This window comes from Stenella coeruleoalba (assembly GCF_951394435.1).
Source record: "Stenella coeruleoalba genome assembly, chromosome: 9".
NCBI lineage: Eukaryota > Metazoa > Chordata > Mammalia > Artiodactyla > Delphinidae > Stenella > Stenella coeruleoalba.
In genome coordinates this window covers 7,196,505-7,211,989 of record NC_137155.1, presented here as the reverse complement: position 1 = coordinate 7,211,989, position 15,485 = coordinate 7,196,505, and the positions used below count along the sequence as shown (strand labels likewise).

Below are 15,485 nucleotides of genomic sequence, written 5' to 3'. Positions count from 1 at the left end.
AAAAAAAATTTCTCCTGTAAAGTGTTCTTCGTATCAAATACCACCTCGAGTGCCTTCACTGAACCTAAGTAATAGGGCATGTGGTTCAGCAGTTAGGGGTTTCATTCTTCAATAATCAAGGATCAATACTTCTCCGCTCCCCGGCCTGCAAGAGTGTGGTCGCAGGCGGCCACCGAGGGTCTATGCCAGGACCAACGTTGAGAGCAGGGGTCGGGGCACGCACACAAGCTCCACAGGGGACCCCGTTTCCAGGCTGTGACCTGCACAGAGCATCGCTCTCCCCGCAGAGCGTGTCTTCCCTTCCCAAAGAGGCAAAGATACAGGCACCACGGTCATCAGAGCCCAGGCCCCCGCAGGCGACAGACCCTGCCCTCCTATCAGACTGCAGTGTAGACAGGAGGGTCCCCAGCACCACCCCGACCCCAGGGTGATGCTCCTGGAGAAACGATGGGGGGTGCACGACGCAGCCGTGGCGCCGGGATATGCCCACATGTGCCCACCTCTGCCCGGGAGGAAAGCGGGAAGCAGAGCCCGGCCGCCTCACAACAGCCAGGCGGTGTGCTGTGTCGTTTCTGCCGACGAGGAAAATGGGGTCTCGAGTTGAGACCTGCCCCATCCCACAGAGCAAGCTACAGACAGGGGTTTAGTGCGCCGCGGAGCCGAACAAAAACCCCCCACTGCACACTCCACTCCCCCAGGGCGGCTTGTCCTCGCCCACCGGTGCCAAGCGAGGGGCGGGTCAGCCAGGAGGTGCCACTGTCCCCTCCCACTTCAAAAGGCCTGCTCAGTGCAGACGGTGGCCCACAGGCCTGGGCGGCGCGGCCCACCCACACAGACGAGTGGTGCTGTCGGCACCTCAGTGATTCATGATGGCTAACGCGGATGACGGAAGGGACACCGGCTGAGATCGGGGACCCTTCCTTCTGCCCATGTGCCAAGGGGCAGTGGACGCCCGCTTTGCTTCTCAAATCCTTCTACCCCTCAAGTGAATTTCAGATCAACAATGGCTTCTTCCTTACGATCTCTGGAAACGACCCCTTTGGCATTTGAGTAAAAACACTGGCTGGGGGTGTAGTTCCCAGAGCAGGTGAGCGCAGAGCAGCCTGGACCAAAGGTAGGAGGAGGCGGGTTTTAAAGGCCTTCCTGTCCGAGAATCGTTGGTCTGACGGTGGAAGTGGGGCTGGGCAAAGGGCATGTGACCCCAGGCCCACCCGCTGGCAGACGCCGGCTCCCCGGCCCGCTCGGGCAGTCCGCCTCTGGCCAAGCGCGGAGCAGGTCTGCCTCTGTGCCCACTGGACGGTCCGACAGACGTCTCGGGGATGAAATGAGGACTGGTCCAGGCTCGACGAGATAATGCAGCAAAAGCCAGTGCAGGATACAAGCCCACAGCAAGAACCAAATGTGAAAACTGCGCCACCAAACATGCCAGAGGAAGATTCATGCGGTCACTGAAAATCCTGTTTGATGGAATGTGAAGGGAGAAAACATGCTAAAACGTTACGTGAAAAGAGCAGCGTGGAAAAGTGAGCATGTGGCATTCTATCTATGAATTCATTTTGATTTTTAAAAATAAGAAAATGTACCAAAATGTTCACAAGAGTCTGTCTCTGGGTCGTGGAATTCTAGGCACTGTGAAGAGTTTTCTTTTTAAATATCTAATAGGTTGGCCAAAAAGTTCGTTTGGGTTTTTCCGTAAGATGTTACGGGAAACCGGAACGAACTTTTTGGCCCACCCAATATATCTTCTAAAGTGTTCACTAATAATAGGTCTTACTTTTAAAATGAGGAACACAAGATCCAGATCATTTTTAAGAAGAATAAGTTTTCTTCACATTTTGTAGAACTCTGAGTTGACCTCACAGACGTCCCCAGGTCCTTCTCTCCTAGTTCTAATTCTAGTAGAACTAACTGTGTCCTAGTACAGGCACCCTCATTTCACTGCACTTCGCAGATGCTGTTTTTTACAAATTGAAGGTTTGTGTCAACCCTGCATCACGCAAGTCTATCGGCACCATTTTTCCACGGCATTTGTTCACTTCACGTCTCTGTGTCACATTTTGGTAATTCTCACCATACTTGAAACTTTTTCATTATTATTATATTTGCTATGGTAATTTGTAATCAGTGGTCTATGATATTACTCCTGTAATTACTTTTTTTGTTTTGTATTTTGAAATTAAGGGATGTATACTTTTTTTTAGACATAATGCTATGGTACACTTAATAGACTACTGTATAGTGTAAACATAACTTTTATATGCACTGGGAAACCAGAAAAATCTGTCTGAGTCACTTTATTGAGGCGATATTTGCTTTATGACGATGGTCTGGAGGCCAATCTGCAATATGCCTGAGGTCTGTGCCCGTATTTAGTCTCTATGTGAAGCTCCACAAACACAAACGTGTTTGGTGTTTGATTAATCTATCATTCTGACAAGTCAGCTGGATCTTCTCATCCGATACAGAGACAATCCTATGGGAGGTGGCTTTCTGCACCAATAAGCTCAGAGGAGCTGTACAAGTTACCTTAATTTAAAGAGAGAAGGACTAGGGTGTCCGCGAGGTTGGGACGTGAGCACCGCTGGGTGGGGGCCCCCACCCCTCGGGTCATCCAACAATGGCCGGATGCAGGCTGCCCACCCTCCCAAGGGAGGGCCTTGATTCCATTTCACTCGACGAGTTGAACTGTATTCAAGAATCCACTCCATAAATCCGGCCATGACCATATTTCTCCTTCTCAGTAGAGAAATCAGATCCAAGAAAAGAGGAAACGGGAGATTGAATGAAAGCAGGAAAGAGTCGCTGCACTAAAGCCCTGTGCCTGTGCCGGCTGGGACCCTGCAGGTGGCTCGGCAAACTGCCCCCTCCCACGGGCCTTCCTCAGGCAAAGGGCAGCTGGAGCCGGTGCCCCTGCCCCTGCCCTGCTCGGCCCAGGTGCGGCCACTAGAAAACGCCCCAGGACACCACCGCCCTCCAAGTCACAGAAGCAGTAGGGTTCGGTGCAGAAACCGTGGCAACCTAGGACCACAGAGTTACCAACAATCTCCAGTGACCCGCACGTCCCCGCACGAGCCCCGCTCACATTCTCGGCCGCGGTGCCCGTGGAGGGTCGGTGTGGGAGCAGCTCTTCCTGTACAGAATGCTGCCTTCCAGTCTCGTGCTCGGGGTCTGCTTTTTTCCGCCAACACGTGGCATTGTGACGTGGTCTGCAATGGCCACACAACCAGACACGGCCCACTCCTGGCCAGTCCCTACGCTGGTCTTCGGACCTCTCTCCTTTCCTCCTGTCACCGGAACGATGCACTTCAGGCCTCGGCACCCACCTACCCAGGCTGGAAAGGGGGGCAGGTGTCCCCAGGTGTTCCCCTCACTGCCACTCCCAAAGACCTGAAAATCTCAGCATTTTAACAATTCACTTTACTCACAGGTGGAGCTGGGGTCAAGGACACGTGCTGGGCCTGAGGGCATCCGGCTTTTCCAGGCACTGCCTTAGCCCAAGCCAGGCTTGGGGGGTGGGGCTGAGCTTCCCTATGGGACGTAGGAGCTCGCTGAGCCTGAGAGACAAGCAAGGCTTGCTCGTCCGGTCATTCAGGCCACTCGTAGGGATGGAGCCCTGCTGAGATCGGGGTCGGGTACTGCAACCTTACACGGGCCACCACAAGAAAGTGGCATGGGGTCAGTGCGGGAAAGTTCGGGGGTGCTGAGGACAGAGCAGGAGGGCCAGTCCTCATACAGGGGCACCCGGATGCCCCCACTAAGCCCTGGAGACGTGGGGTTTTCAGGTCAAGACTGCGGGGTGCCCGTCAAGCACTCAGCACCTAGCACTGAATCCAGCCTAATTCGGGAGGTGGGTGGCATTGTGTTCACCAGTTTACCCCTGATCCAACAGAGGTACAAGCGGCGACTTTCTCGGACGACTAGAAAACTGTAAAAATACTAGAAAACTGGATTTTACAAAGCCAGGAGCCCCTTGGCTACTCTGCACCGAAATACAGTGAACTCCCAATTATGTAACAGAGTGCAGACACAGGGTCGTAGGTAACTCAGAGCACACCTGTATTTTCCTTGCACTGTGCTAGGGCAGATTCAGATTTATCCGGGCAACTATCTGATCCTACTTAAAGAGGAACTTGAGAAGCAGTGAGGTGGGGTGACAGCACCCACTCTGCCTGCCCAAACAAAGCTTGCACCTGCAGCAGGGCCAGCACAGGGAGTCACTGCCCAGACCTCTGGCACAGGATACCCGCCTGTCCTTGAAGCTCTACAGCAGGGGGAAGTTCTCCTGCCTCACCAAACAGTGGGTCAGCCTCCAGGTGATTGGGACACAGGCCCGGGATGAAACACAAATGTGAAACAGTGATTCTCAAACGGGGCCGCACACCAGAATCACACTAAAAATGCGACTCTCGGGCCTCACCCCTTACCTGTGAAGTCACAACCCGCGGGAGTGAGGCCCAGGCGTCAGCATTTTTTTTAAACTCCCACGTTTCCAATACACAGACAAGCTCGAGAACCAGGGCTGGTCTCAACCCTGGATTCACACTGGAGTTACACAAGTGGGGAGCATTTAGAAGAATTCTGACCCCCCGAGCCACGACCCAGGCCAATTCAACCAGGCCTTTCGGAGGCGGAAGCTGCGTGGACACTCTCAGCACCTGCGTTTTGTCAAGTTCCCGGGCGAGTGCACTGTGCAGCCAGGCGGCAAACGCCTGCCCTGACAAGCAGGTGGAAACTCATGAGCTCCTAGAACATGACCTTCATCTTCTATCTGGGCCACTGCAAGCTGAAGCACCCTTAAGCTATTTATTTATCTTTATACGACTGTATAAGAATGAAGCCTGCATCATCAAGGCTTGCACGGATGGGTTCTGGAAACTTCCTCGAATTCCCAGGAGCAAAAACAATCACCAAGGATTCATTTTGATTACTTGGCTCCAGAGTTAGTCTGAGGCCTCCTGACTTCAGCTCATTCAAATAAACATGTGCATCCTCTAGAGAGAGAGTGGAAAACGGAAAACGACAACAAAAAGCCCAAACACTCTTCCCAGCTTAAATGTTCCCAGGATGACTTAAGGAGATTTTCCTCCCTTAAGCTGAAATAGGGATTGATTCACCGGCAGGGTATATTCTTGAAGAGCTGGGTGACGTCTGTTGGAAATCCCTAGTCAGAGTGCAGAATGATGTTAAAGACCTCGGCAGGAGCAGTGGTTCTGGGGTGCCCTCTCTGACCCGACCGACCCCAGAGCCTTAGGAAAGCGTACAGGAACGAGAGCGGGCTCCAGCAAAAGCACACCAAGAGGCCGAGTAAAAGAGACTACCTTTCGGGTTTCCCTGGTGGCGCAGTGGTTGAGAGTCCGCCTGCCGATGCAGGGGATGCAGGTTCGTGCCCCGGTCCGGGAAGATCCCACTTGCCGCGGAGCGGCTGGGCCGCTGAGCCATGGCCGCTGAGCCTGCGCGTCCGGAGCCTGTGCTCCGCAATGGGAGGGGCTGCAGCAGTGAGAGGCCCGCGTACCGCGCAAAAAAAAAAAAAAAAAAAAAAAAATCCTACCTTTTGGATTGCAAAAGTGAAAACCCTTTCCACTGGGGAACTCCAAAGTGCTTGGTTAGGTGGTAGCATTTCCTCTAGAATGACATATTTAAAAGGAAATGATTGTGTCCAAAAAGCTAGGAAGGATACCCTTCTACTATAAGAAATTTCAGGAATACGCTCATGGTTTTTTTGTTTGTTTTTGCTGTACGCGGGCCTCTCACTGTCGTGGCCTCTCCCGTTGCAGAGCACAGGCTCGGACGCGCAGGCTCAACGGCCATGGCTCACGGGCCCAGCCGCTCCGCAGCATGTGGGATCTTCCTGGACCGGGGCGCAAACCCGCGTCCCCTGCATCGGCAGGCGGACTCTCAACCACTGCGCCACCAGTGAAGCCCTACGCTCATGTTTTACTCAAAGTAAGCTTGTAATATAAAGCACAGATGTAAAAAGCCGCACAGCAACCAGAAGGCAAGGTCACTACTGGCCTCCAGGGGTCTCCAAAGCGGACTTTCAAACATCTGAGGGGGCAGCTCCTCGGCAAGGTAACAAAAGAATTGCCACGTGGCCCAGCAGTTCCACTCCTGGGTATTACCCCAAAGAACTGAAAACAGGGGTTCAAACGAATACTTGCACGTGAACGTTCACAGCAGCTCTATTCACAACCACCAAAAGGTCACCATCCAGAGACGACTGGACAAGCGCAGTGTGGGCTGTCCATGCAGTCGAATATCACTCAGCCTTAAGCCTGCAAAACCTTATGCTGAGTGAAAGAGGCCCGATTCAAAAGGCCATACAATTCCATTTATGTGAAATGTCCAGAAGAGGCAAATCCCTAGAGACAGATAACAGATTAGGGGCTGCCAGGGGCTGGGGGAATGTGGAATGGGGGTGACTGACCATGGGTACAGGTTTCCTTTTGAAATAACAAAAGTGCTCTGGAGCTCGACAGTGGTAACGGTTGTACAACCTTGTGAAGGTACTTAATGCCGCTTAATTGTACATTTTTAAATGGTTAAAATGGTAAATTTTACATTAGGTGCATTTTTCCCCAATAAAAAAGATCTGAGGGGGTGATTTCTGTTTCCTAGGCTGGCCTGCCCAAGGGTTTTCACCTTGAGAGGCACGTTGTTTTATTTTAAATTGCTTTCTTTTTATTTATCCTTTAACACGAGTGTTAGGGTGTTACATAGGTTTTTTTAAATTATGTTTAAGTAGTTTGCATCAGCTATGACTGATTTCAGGGTAGTGAAGATGGCATCAGAAAACAGATGTTCTAAGAACAGGACCATGGGCTTGAGGGGTTGAGAACCCCAGCTGCAGGCTGGCCCAGGCGGTTCAGAGCAGGCAGGAGAGGCCACAACTCCAGGCCTTTCAGGGACGTCGGAAGATGTCCGTCAAGGTGACCACGTGGGGCACCCGAATCTGCCTGTTTGTGTGGTGAGGGTCACTGCAGCGAAAGGAACTGATTCATCAACTCTCAGATTTATAATGTGCCTTTTTTTTTTTAATTTATTGATTTGTATTTATTTTTGGCTGCACTGGGTCTTCATTGCTGCTGCACGGGTTTTCTCTAGTGGCGGCGAGCAGGGGCTACTCTTCGTTGCGGTGCGCGGGCTTCTCACTGCGGTGGCTTCTCTTGTTGCGGAGCACGGGCTCTAGGCGTGAGGGCTCAGTAGTTACGGCGCACGGGCTTAGATGCTCCGCAGCATGTGGGATCTTCCCGGACCAGGGCACGAACCTGTGTCCCCTGCATTGGCAGGCAGATTCTTAACCACTGCGCCACCAGGGAAGCCCCTTTAACATATAATTTAAACTGACAGGTTTTCCACTATCAATTACTGAAAGTTGATATATTGTGAATTTCCTTCAGCATAAATGAGCTCTCTGCCACGGAGCACTCATGCAGGGATGTCTGTCTGTCTGCAGAAGCACATGGGGAGCCCTGGCACAGTGTCCTAGTGCCATCTGCAAGCAGAACACGGGGTCTGCCAGGGTCCGACAATTGTGTGTTGGGGGTTGATGTACCATGAATAAAATATTTTGACAACAGGAAACAAGGAGCCCATAGGTATGAGGAGAACAGAGCTGGCTTCCTGCCATCCATGGATTCATAAACTTCACAGATTGAGTCATTTCTTTTGTTGCTTGGGTACTATCAGTTGAAATCTCCCCTCATTTAAAAAATGTGATCCAAGAAACCCACCGCTGAGCAGGGCTGCAGTGCAGCTGGGCGACCTGGGGGCTGGGGCGGCATGAGGCCACAGCAGCGCCCAGACGGGCTGTGGCTGAAGCACGGTCTGGTGTCAGCCCAGAGCAGGGGAGCTGCAGAGGTGCTGAGCGCCTACGGGGAGTGAAACGCCACCACATCTCAACCCATTTTACAAGGTCTCCCAGGGCTTTCTGAGACCCCACCTCTGAGGGGCCACTCTCGCCTCTGGGTGGGGACTGGCTCCCTACACTGCCCATGATAAACCTCGCTAAGGTCCCCGTGCCAATTCAGCAGAGACACATGGGTCTTTGGAGGGTCACCTGCATTTCCACCAACACCAGATCCCCTCTATTTACAAACATTCCACGTGTCAGGAAACAAAATGAGTAAGTCACTGGCACTGCCCTCCAGGGGTTTTGATCTTGTGGCAAAAACTGAGTTTAGTGGAATAAGGGCTCAGCCATGAGATGCATAGTGAGACAGATGGACGCTGTTTACACATTATGGTGGGCATGTAGGTCAGGCGTGATGCAGACAAGCTTCAACATAGCGCCTAGAACAGGGCAGGAGCTGTGTGGCAGTGGTCACTATCATCTTTACCATCACCATCACCACCATCATCATCATCACCACTACCATCACCATCATCACCATCACCACCACCACCACCATCATCACCATGACCACCATCATCACCATCACCATCACCACCATCACCATCACCATCACCATCACCACCATCACCATCACCACCATCATCACCACCACCACCATCACCATCACCATGACCACCATCATCATCATCATCACCATCACCATCACCACCATCATCACCATCATCATCATCACCACCATCATCATCACCATCACCATCACCACCATCACCATCACCATCATCACCATCACCGCCATCACCGCCATCACCACCATCACCATCATCACCATCACCACCATCACCACCATCACCACCATCACCATCACCACCACCATCATCATCACCATCACCATCACCATCACCACCATCACCATCATCACCATCACCACCATCATCACCATCACCACCATCACCACCATCATCACCACCACCATCATCATCACCATCACCCTCACCACCATCATCACCATCATCACCACCATCATCATCATCATCACCATCACCCTCACCACCATCATCACCATCACCACCATCATTATCCCTACCACCACCACCATCCTCACCAGTATTATTATTGTGTTGATAGCAAGTACACTTTCTCAGAAGATGCTTAGCCTTCACAAATAATTTTCATCTCAGAAATAACCAGAGCCACAGTGGGCATGCTGCTGCCTGCAGGGCTGGTGCAATGTGAGCTGTGCAGGACATGCAGCCGTCCCCAGAAGGAGCTCCAGGTAATACCATTCCCAACTCTCTACCACCAGATAAGTGGTGGTCTTTCTCATAGTCAGGACATGATCTGCAAAGAGTGAAGGATTTCAGTAACTTCAGGGTGCTGAGGTCTCTGCGACACACCTTTATTTACAGCCAGAATTAAGACACTGTGCAGCAGTCAGCATCTGGGGGCAAGATGCAAGGCAGGCCAGGGAGGGTCTCCCGTAGAAGATACAGTGTCTTGGAACTTTCCGGCCTACTTCCCATTTGTGTGCAAGACGTGAGGCCACTCTGGCCAGGTACTGCCCCACATCAATAGGGCTGAGCCTCAGGCACACAGACATGGGACAATGCATCTGGGGCATGACAGCCACCATCCTGGGAATGTCATGGAGCCTTTCAGATTCATCGTCTTCCTACTCAGCACGGCAGAACCGAGAGCCACATGTGGACCAGCTCAGCTCGGCAGCCCTGGCCTCCCCCACCTAGGGGATGGATGTGTGACATCTTCCAAGCACAGGGTTCCAGCATCCCCAAACCTTCTGGAATGTTCCACAACTCAGAATCAGTTGGTTAGTGGTACACTTTTATGACTTTCCGTGCCATCCAGTGATTTTTTTTTTCTGCTGCTGGCTGATCTAGCTTTTTGCAACCGAGAGGTGTCAATACTGACATTTAAATATTAAAATCAAAAGGGCTCCAGTGTCCTCTATACCAGCCAGGGAGGGAAGGAAGTTCTCTCTCCACCTCAATTCAAGTGGCCGAAAGCTACAGACGTGCACATTCTTTTGATGGGATTTCTATCGATACAAGATGTCCCGGAATGAGAGCCAGAAGTCTGCATGCAGGCTGTTCTGAGAACCCTTTACACCGTCCAGATCCTTTTCATCAACGTACTGCAAGTCTCAAAGGCACTACACTTCCCGGCTTGGCACTCTCCTAAAACAGGAGCTGACTCTGGAGTTGAAAGCCAAGCTCCGGGTCAGAAGGCCAGTCCTCGTGCTGTGAGCTATGAGCTGCCCCGCCGGCAGGTGCTCATCGCTGCTCAGGCCTCTTACCAGAAGCTCACGTGCGAATTTCAGAAAGGTCTCAGAAGATTAGCACACACATTGCTTATACCTAATCTACTGACATCACCGTAGTTTTAAAAGTATAAAAGAAAACCGGCAAAAGCCCGAGGTTCCTATCAAACATGAATGGATTAATAAACACTCTAACTGAATTTGCATAATTAATAACCTAACGTGCTGAATGTTACGGGTCTGTTGAAATATTCAAGTCCTTTAATTTAAAAAATGTCATTATTTTTATAAGACAAGGAACTAGAAAAGATCTAAAATTAATATTCCAATAATTACAGTGATGAGTTTATCAGGTAATTTAAGAATAGCTAACGAAAGGGTGGAGGAAATGAAGAGACTTTCTAACATCCCAGGCTCTATGTTTTATTGCTACAAGAATAAAGGAGAAGTTGTCACTAGGGACTGAGTTCCATCAACTGGAAAACAAATGAACTAAAGGAGGCTGTCAGACTGTAACCTGAGCCTTGGAATCCTTTTCCCCCTATACACTCAGCTGCCTCCAACTGCTTCCAAATCTCAAAGGAGGTTTTAATCCAAAAAAAAGGTTTCTGGTTTTAATTTTTCCAAGCAATTTCTTTTAAGTAGGTTTGGTGAGATAAGAGACAGGATGAAGATAGCTTTGTTCCCAATGAAACGTTTGTTTTTTTTTTTAAAGAAGACGTTGGGGGTAGGAGTTTATAAATTTATTTATTTATTTTTGCTGTGTTGGGTCTTCGTTTCTGTGCGAGGGCTTTCTCTAGTTGTGGCAAGCAGGGGCCACTCTTCATCGCGGTGCGCGGGCCTCTCACTATCACGGCCTCTCTTGTTGCGGAGCACAGGCTCCAGACGCGCAGGCTCAGTAGCTGTGGCTCATGGGCCCAGTCGCTCCGCGGTATGTGGGAATCTCCCAGACCAGGGCTCGAACCCGTGTCCCCTGCATTAGCAGGCAGATTCTCAACCACTGCGCCACCAGAGAAGCCCTGAAACCTTTTTTAAACTCAGAATCTCCTGAATGTGTCTGATTCCATGAATTCATACATCCAAACCCTTCCAACTATTTAGATGCTGCTATTACTACCGTTGTCCTACGGCTACAGGGTAAAGTCTGATAATCTACTCCCAGGAGGCTCTTCCAGCTCCGTCCAGCTCCAAGTTACTTGCATCCAGGGGCACAGGTACTCCGGGAAGAGGGGATGCCACACACTTATGATCCAGGTACCCTACAGGGGCGTGCGGACCAGCACGTCCTGCACTTCCACCAGCCGGGTACGTGATAGGGTTTCTTTTAACAGATAGAGCGAACAGAAATTCAGAGACTACATCCTTAACCCAAAGCCACACAGTCAGCCAAATGCACAGCTAAGCAGGACCAAGGTCTGCAAAGCTCAGGTAACCCAGGCCATCTGGACCCGGGGGGTGGGGGTGGGGGTCTGAAATCCACTCCATCTGACTGCAAAGCGGGCAGGGCCTCTGGGTGCAGCCACAGGGGCTGAATCCTGCTCTACTGCGAATGACCTATGTGACCTTGGGCAGGCCACTTCCTGACACCTCTGGAAACTCAACTGTAAGACAGGATCCGCCCCTGTAGCCGAGGGGCCTAAGAAGATGAAAGGGCCCCGAGAACAATGCCTGTGGGAAGAGCGGCACCCCTGCCCCATCATTATCCTGGCTCGGCACTCAGGGTCAGACCCGGGAGTAGGGGGAGGCGACAGAGCTCTGTCACCCCTCCTGTCTTTACTTTTAGGGAACCAGCTGCTGCCCCAGAGGTGGACGCACGCCAACACGCCGACGCGGGAGGGCCTGGCCTCACTCTCAGCCCCGAGGTGACCTCTGGGTCCTTGCAGCGCCACACCTCCCCCAGACCCCAGCAGGCTTGGACGTCTGCCTTGGCCCCATCCGCCTCCTCTGTGTGGAAGCTTCTAGATGGACACTCCATTCCTTGACCCGGACACCCCACCTCTGTCCCAGTGCCCCCGGCCTGCGGGGCACCCTCCCAGGCCGCCCTGGCCAGCTCTCCAGGGCCCACAGCCTCTGCTTCACCAACGTGGAGAGCCAGTCACAGGCCGGATCCCAACTCCCTGCCCCACGTCCACTCAGCCATACACCCAGAGGCCACCTCTGTCCGCCACAGCTACCCCCAGCCCTCCCAGGTCTCGCAGGTGGGCAGGAAGGCCTGGCCCTGGCCTTGCACAGCCGTGCCCTAAGGGTGAGAGCCTGCACAGTGCCCACCTCCTACCCAGGACAGCCCCCAGAGCTGCACACAGGGACGCCCTCAGGGCCCGCGACCCTGCAGCCGGGCCTGGTGGCCGGGATTCCCGCCGCGCCTCTCGGCCCCGACTCTCCGGAACCTACCCCTCTGGCATCCCTGCCACTGCCCGCCTCCAGCCACCCCCATGGCCCTGGCTCTCCAGCTCGCAGGCTGCTGCCCCACGGACAGCCTTCCCGTCCCCTGCGTGGCCAGCCAGGAGACATCTTCGGTACCTGGAGTGCACGGTTACCTGCCTGTCCCCATGAGGCTGTGCCCAGGGCCCCAACCGTCCTCCTCATTCCCCTCCCCCGGACCCTGCGTCGAGCCCAGCGCTCTTCCATGAATCCCCATTCTGCAAAACCCAGACCCGGGCAAGCATGCATCCCACGGAACAGCGGCTCACCTTGCCTCGCGGGGGCCCTGCCAGGGCCTTCTCCCGTGTCCTGCAGGCGGCCACTCGCCCGCAGACCACCTCCCACACCGTCTGGGGCTGCGGGGCCGTTGGCCTGGCTACCCAGCATGTTCACGTGGGTGGGGATGGGCTCAAAGGTGGGGTCCAGCTCCAAGATCAGCCTGTTGAGCTGCTCGATGGACTGGTCGATGTCCAGGGTGGGTGAGCCAGGGGAAGGGTCTGTGCTCAGCTCCGGGCCAGTACCATTCACGACTCTGACATCTGGAATCCTGGGTTTGAGCGCTGCTTTGCCGGGAGGGGGTCTCTGCGTGTCGGGGGGATGTGGCCCGGGGCCTATGCCCCTCTGGACGGCCACTCTGCTGCTGGTCCCCCGGGTAGGGGTGAGCGGGACCCTAGGCTGGGTCTGCGCCAGGCCGGAACCATCAGCGGTGCCGCGGCCGCCGAGCCTGGCCTCCCCGTCGGGGGTGAAGCTGTACTGGTGAGCGGCCACCATCTGCTGCTGGCGCACCCAGGTCTGCGTGGAGTAGCTGCTCTGCCCGTAGGCCTGCGTCGGGGCGGGCACGGAGGGCTTCCTGAGCACAGGCTGCGGCGGCTTGGGCTCGCGGCTCCCGAAAGCCTGCTCGCGCTCGTACGGGGGCTCCACGGCGAGGCCCAGCTCTGGGGCAAGAGCGCCATGCTGATCGTCACCCGCGGCGCTGCTGCATCCATCAGACAGGAGGGAGTTCTGGCTGCTCTGGTGGCAGGTGAAGGGGCCCAGGTGGGCTGACTGGTGGCCCTCGGAGGAGGAGAGGGTCCCGATGCTGTCCACACTGTGCAGGTCGTGGCTGGGCATCTCGTCGTCCAGGATGTCCGTCTCTCGGTCCTTGGGGGTGCTGTCTCCGTTCACGTGGACCTGGGCCGGTACGACGTGGCGGGTCCCGCTGTACTTGCTGCAAGCATCACTCATGTCCTTGAGGGGGCTTCCAGAATCTTCGAGACCGAAGCCACTGAGCAGCTGATCCAGCTCGGCCTTTTCTTGGGGGCTCAGGCCCCTCTTGGGTCCCGGAGCCAGGTGCTCCTCGGTCCTGTCGGTCCTCACCGAGGCCGTGGAGTGGCCCGAGTCACTGCTGACAGACAGGGTGTGGTCGCTGTGGTCTGGGCTGCTGGCGGCCGGGACAGCGGGGGACCCACCTGGGACACTGGGATCCGAGGTGCTCTTCTTTCCCACCTTGGCATAAAGGCTGCCGTCGACAGGGCCCTGCGTGTGCACCACTGGTGGGGAGAAAAGGAGAGACGGAGAGATGGACTGTAAGTCAAGGACGGAAAGGGGCTTCGCACTCTTGGAACAGGCCTATGTTTCTGTCTGAACAAATAAACGGATTCACAACAGACAACTTAGAACAATCAGGGCCAAAGATGCCTCTAGGGTCCCCCAATTCTACACACACTCCTGCGAAGCAAACGCCAACGAAAAACACTGAATAATCAAACATTTTCAGGCCCTGAATTGCTTCTACATTTTTATGCAAAGAGAACGGTCATTTAGAGAACCTCTGGGCCTCTCCACACTGGACTCGTCTTGCCTCGAGGGCTCACTGTTGATGGCGTCCTTAGTTTGAAAGCTGAACACGGCGCTGCCCACAAATCTCTAAGACTCAAGGATGGGTGGCGCCTGTGACAGGAGAGAGCTTCTGTCAACATCTATGAAGCGGCCTCCAGGGATGCGGGTGACAGTCCTTGGGAAGCGGAACATCTGATTTAGGAGCCTGCTGTCCTCAACCTTCTGAGATCCTCTGAAACCTAAATATGCGACTCAACGAAAAGAGAAAATACAGGACTCGTCCCGGCCCTGCCTCCCCGTCAGGGCAGCATCTCTGGGCCAAGGAGGTGCTGATAAAGACAGGACCTCAGGGCAGCAGGACCTCAGAACACAGGACGGCAGGACCTCAGAACACACAAGGGTAAGCACTGATCTCCACGCGTCAGGACGGCCGAGAAAACAAAATGAGGCCTCAGAGGCAGATGGGAAGAGCGCTCCTATTAGTCCTGGCTGCGGCAGTCACCACCCCCTGGCTCACAGCAAAGAGCCGGGAGGGCACCCAACAGCATGAGAGAGCTTGAGGTCAGCACCTCCCTCCCGCTCCATCCTCCTCTGCCTCCCTGTTTGCCCAACTGTGAAATTGCCGGCATACCACCGCAATAACGGAGCTGCAGAGGGCTTGACCCACGCTGTCTGGGGTCCTGGGAGCCACTGCATGCCGGCAGCAACCGGGCCTGGAGCCGCTCTGGAGGGACCCGGCTCGGCTCTGGCCCTGGTGGGCTGCGTGCACTCCACCATCAGCAGCTTCCGGCTTTTTTAAAAAAACACCGGGGGGACACGCCAGGACAGAGATCTGTGGGGTATCTGGGGGTGCTGTGCTGAGAGCACATGCGAGCCCGGCTTCCTTCTTATCTCAACTGTGCCCGAGAGGAAGAAGCGGGGCTAGAAGTGATGGGGGATGGCAACCAAACACCGGAGTGCAGGCCGGTATGAACCTCAGCGACCCTCACCTTAATGCAGCGCCTGGAGGGGAGGGCTGGGGGGAGAAATGATACATAAAATACGGTAAATAAACCAAGTTTTCAAGGCAGGCAACTGGTGACGTGAGCATCTAAGTCAGAGGCAGGAGCTGGATGCAGC

General features: G+C 54.0%; 1 protein-coding gene across 5 annotated transcripts in view; it reads right to left on the bottom strand.

Annotated features, from left to right (window-relative positions):
* TNS3 (tensin 3) overlaps positions 1–15,485 on the bottom strand; it is a 188,128-nt gene that overhangs the window by 60,156 nt on the left and 112,487 nt on the right. For all 5 annotated transcript variants that reach the window (XR_013829912.1, XM_079932350.1, XM_079932348.1 and 2 more), the window contains one exon: positions 12,818–14,077. Coding sequence is in view for 4 of the 5 variants with exons in the window: in XM_079932350.1 (XP_079788476.1) it covers positions 12,818–14,077 (1,260 nt within the window). In the remaining variant the exon portion in view is untranslated. The remainder of the gene's footprint in view (positions 1–12,817; positions 14,078–15,485) is intronic.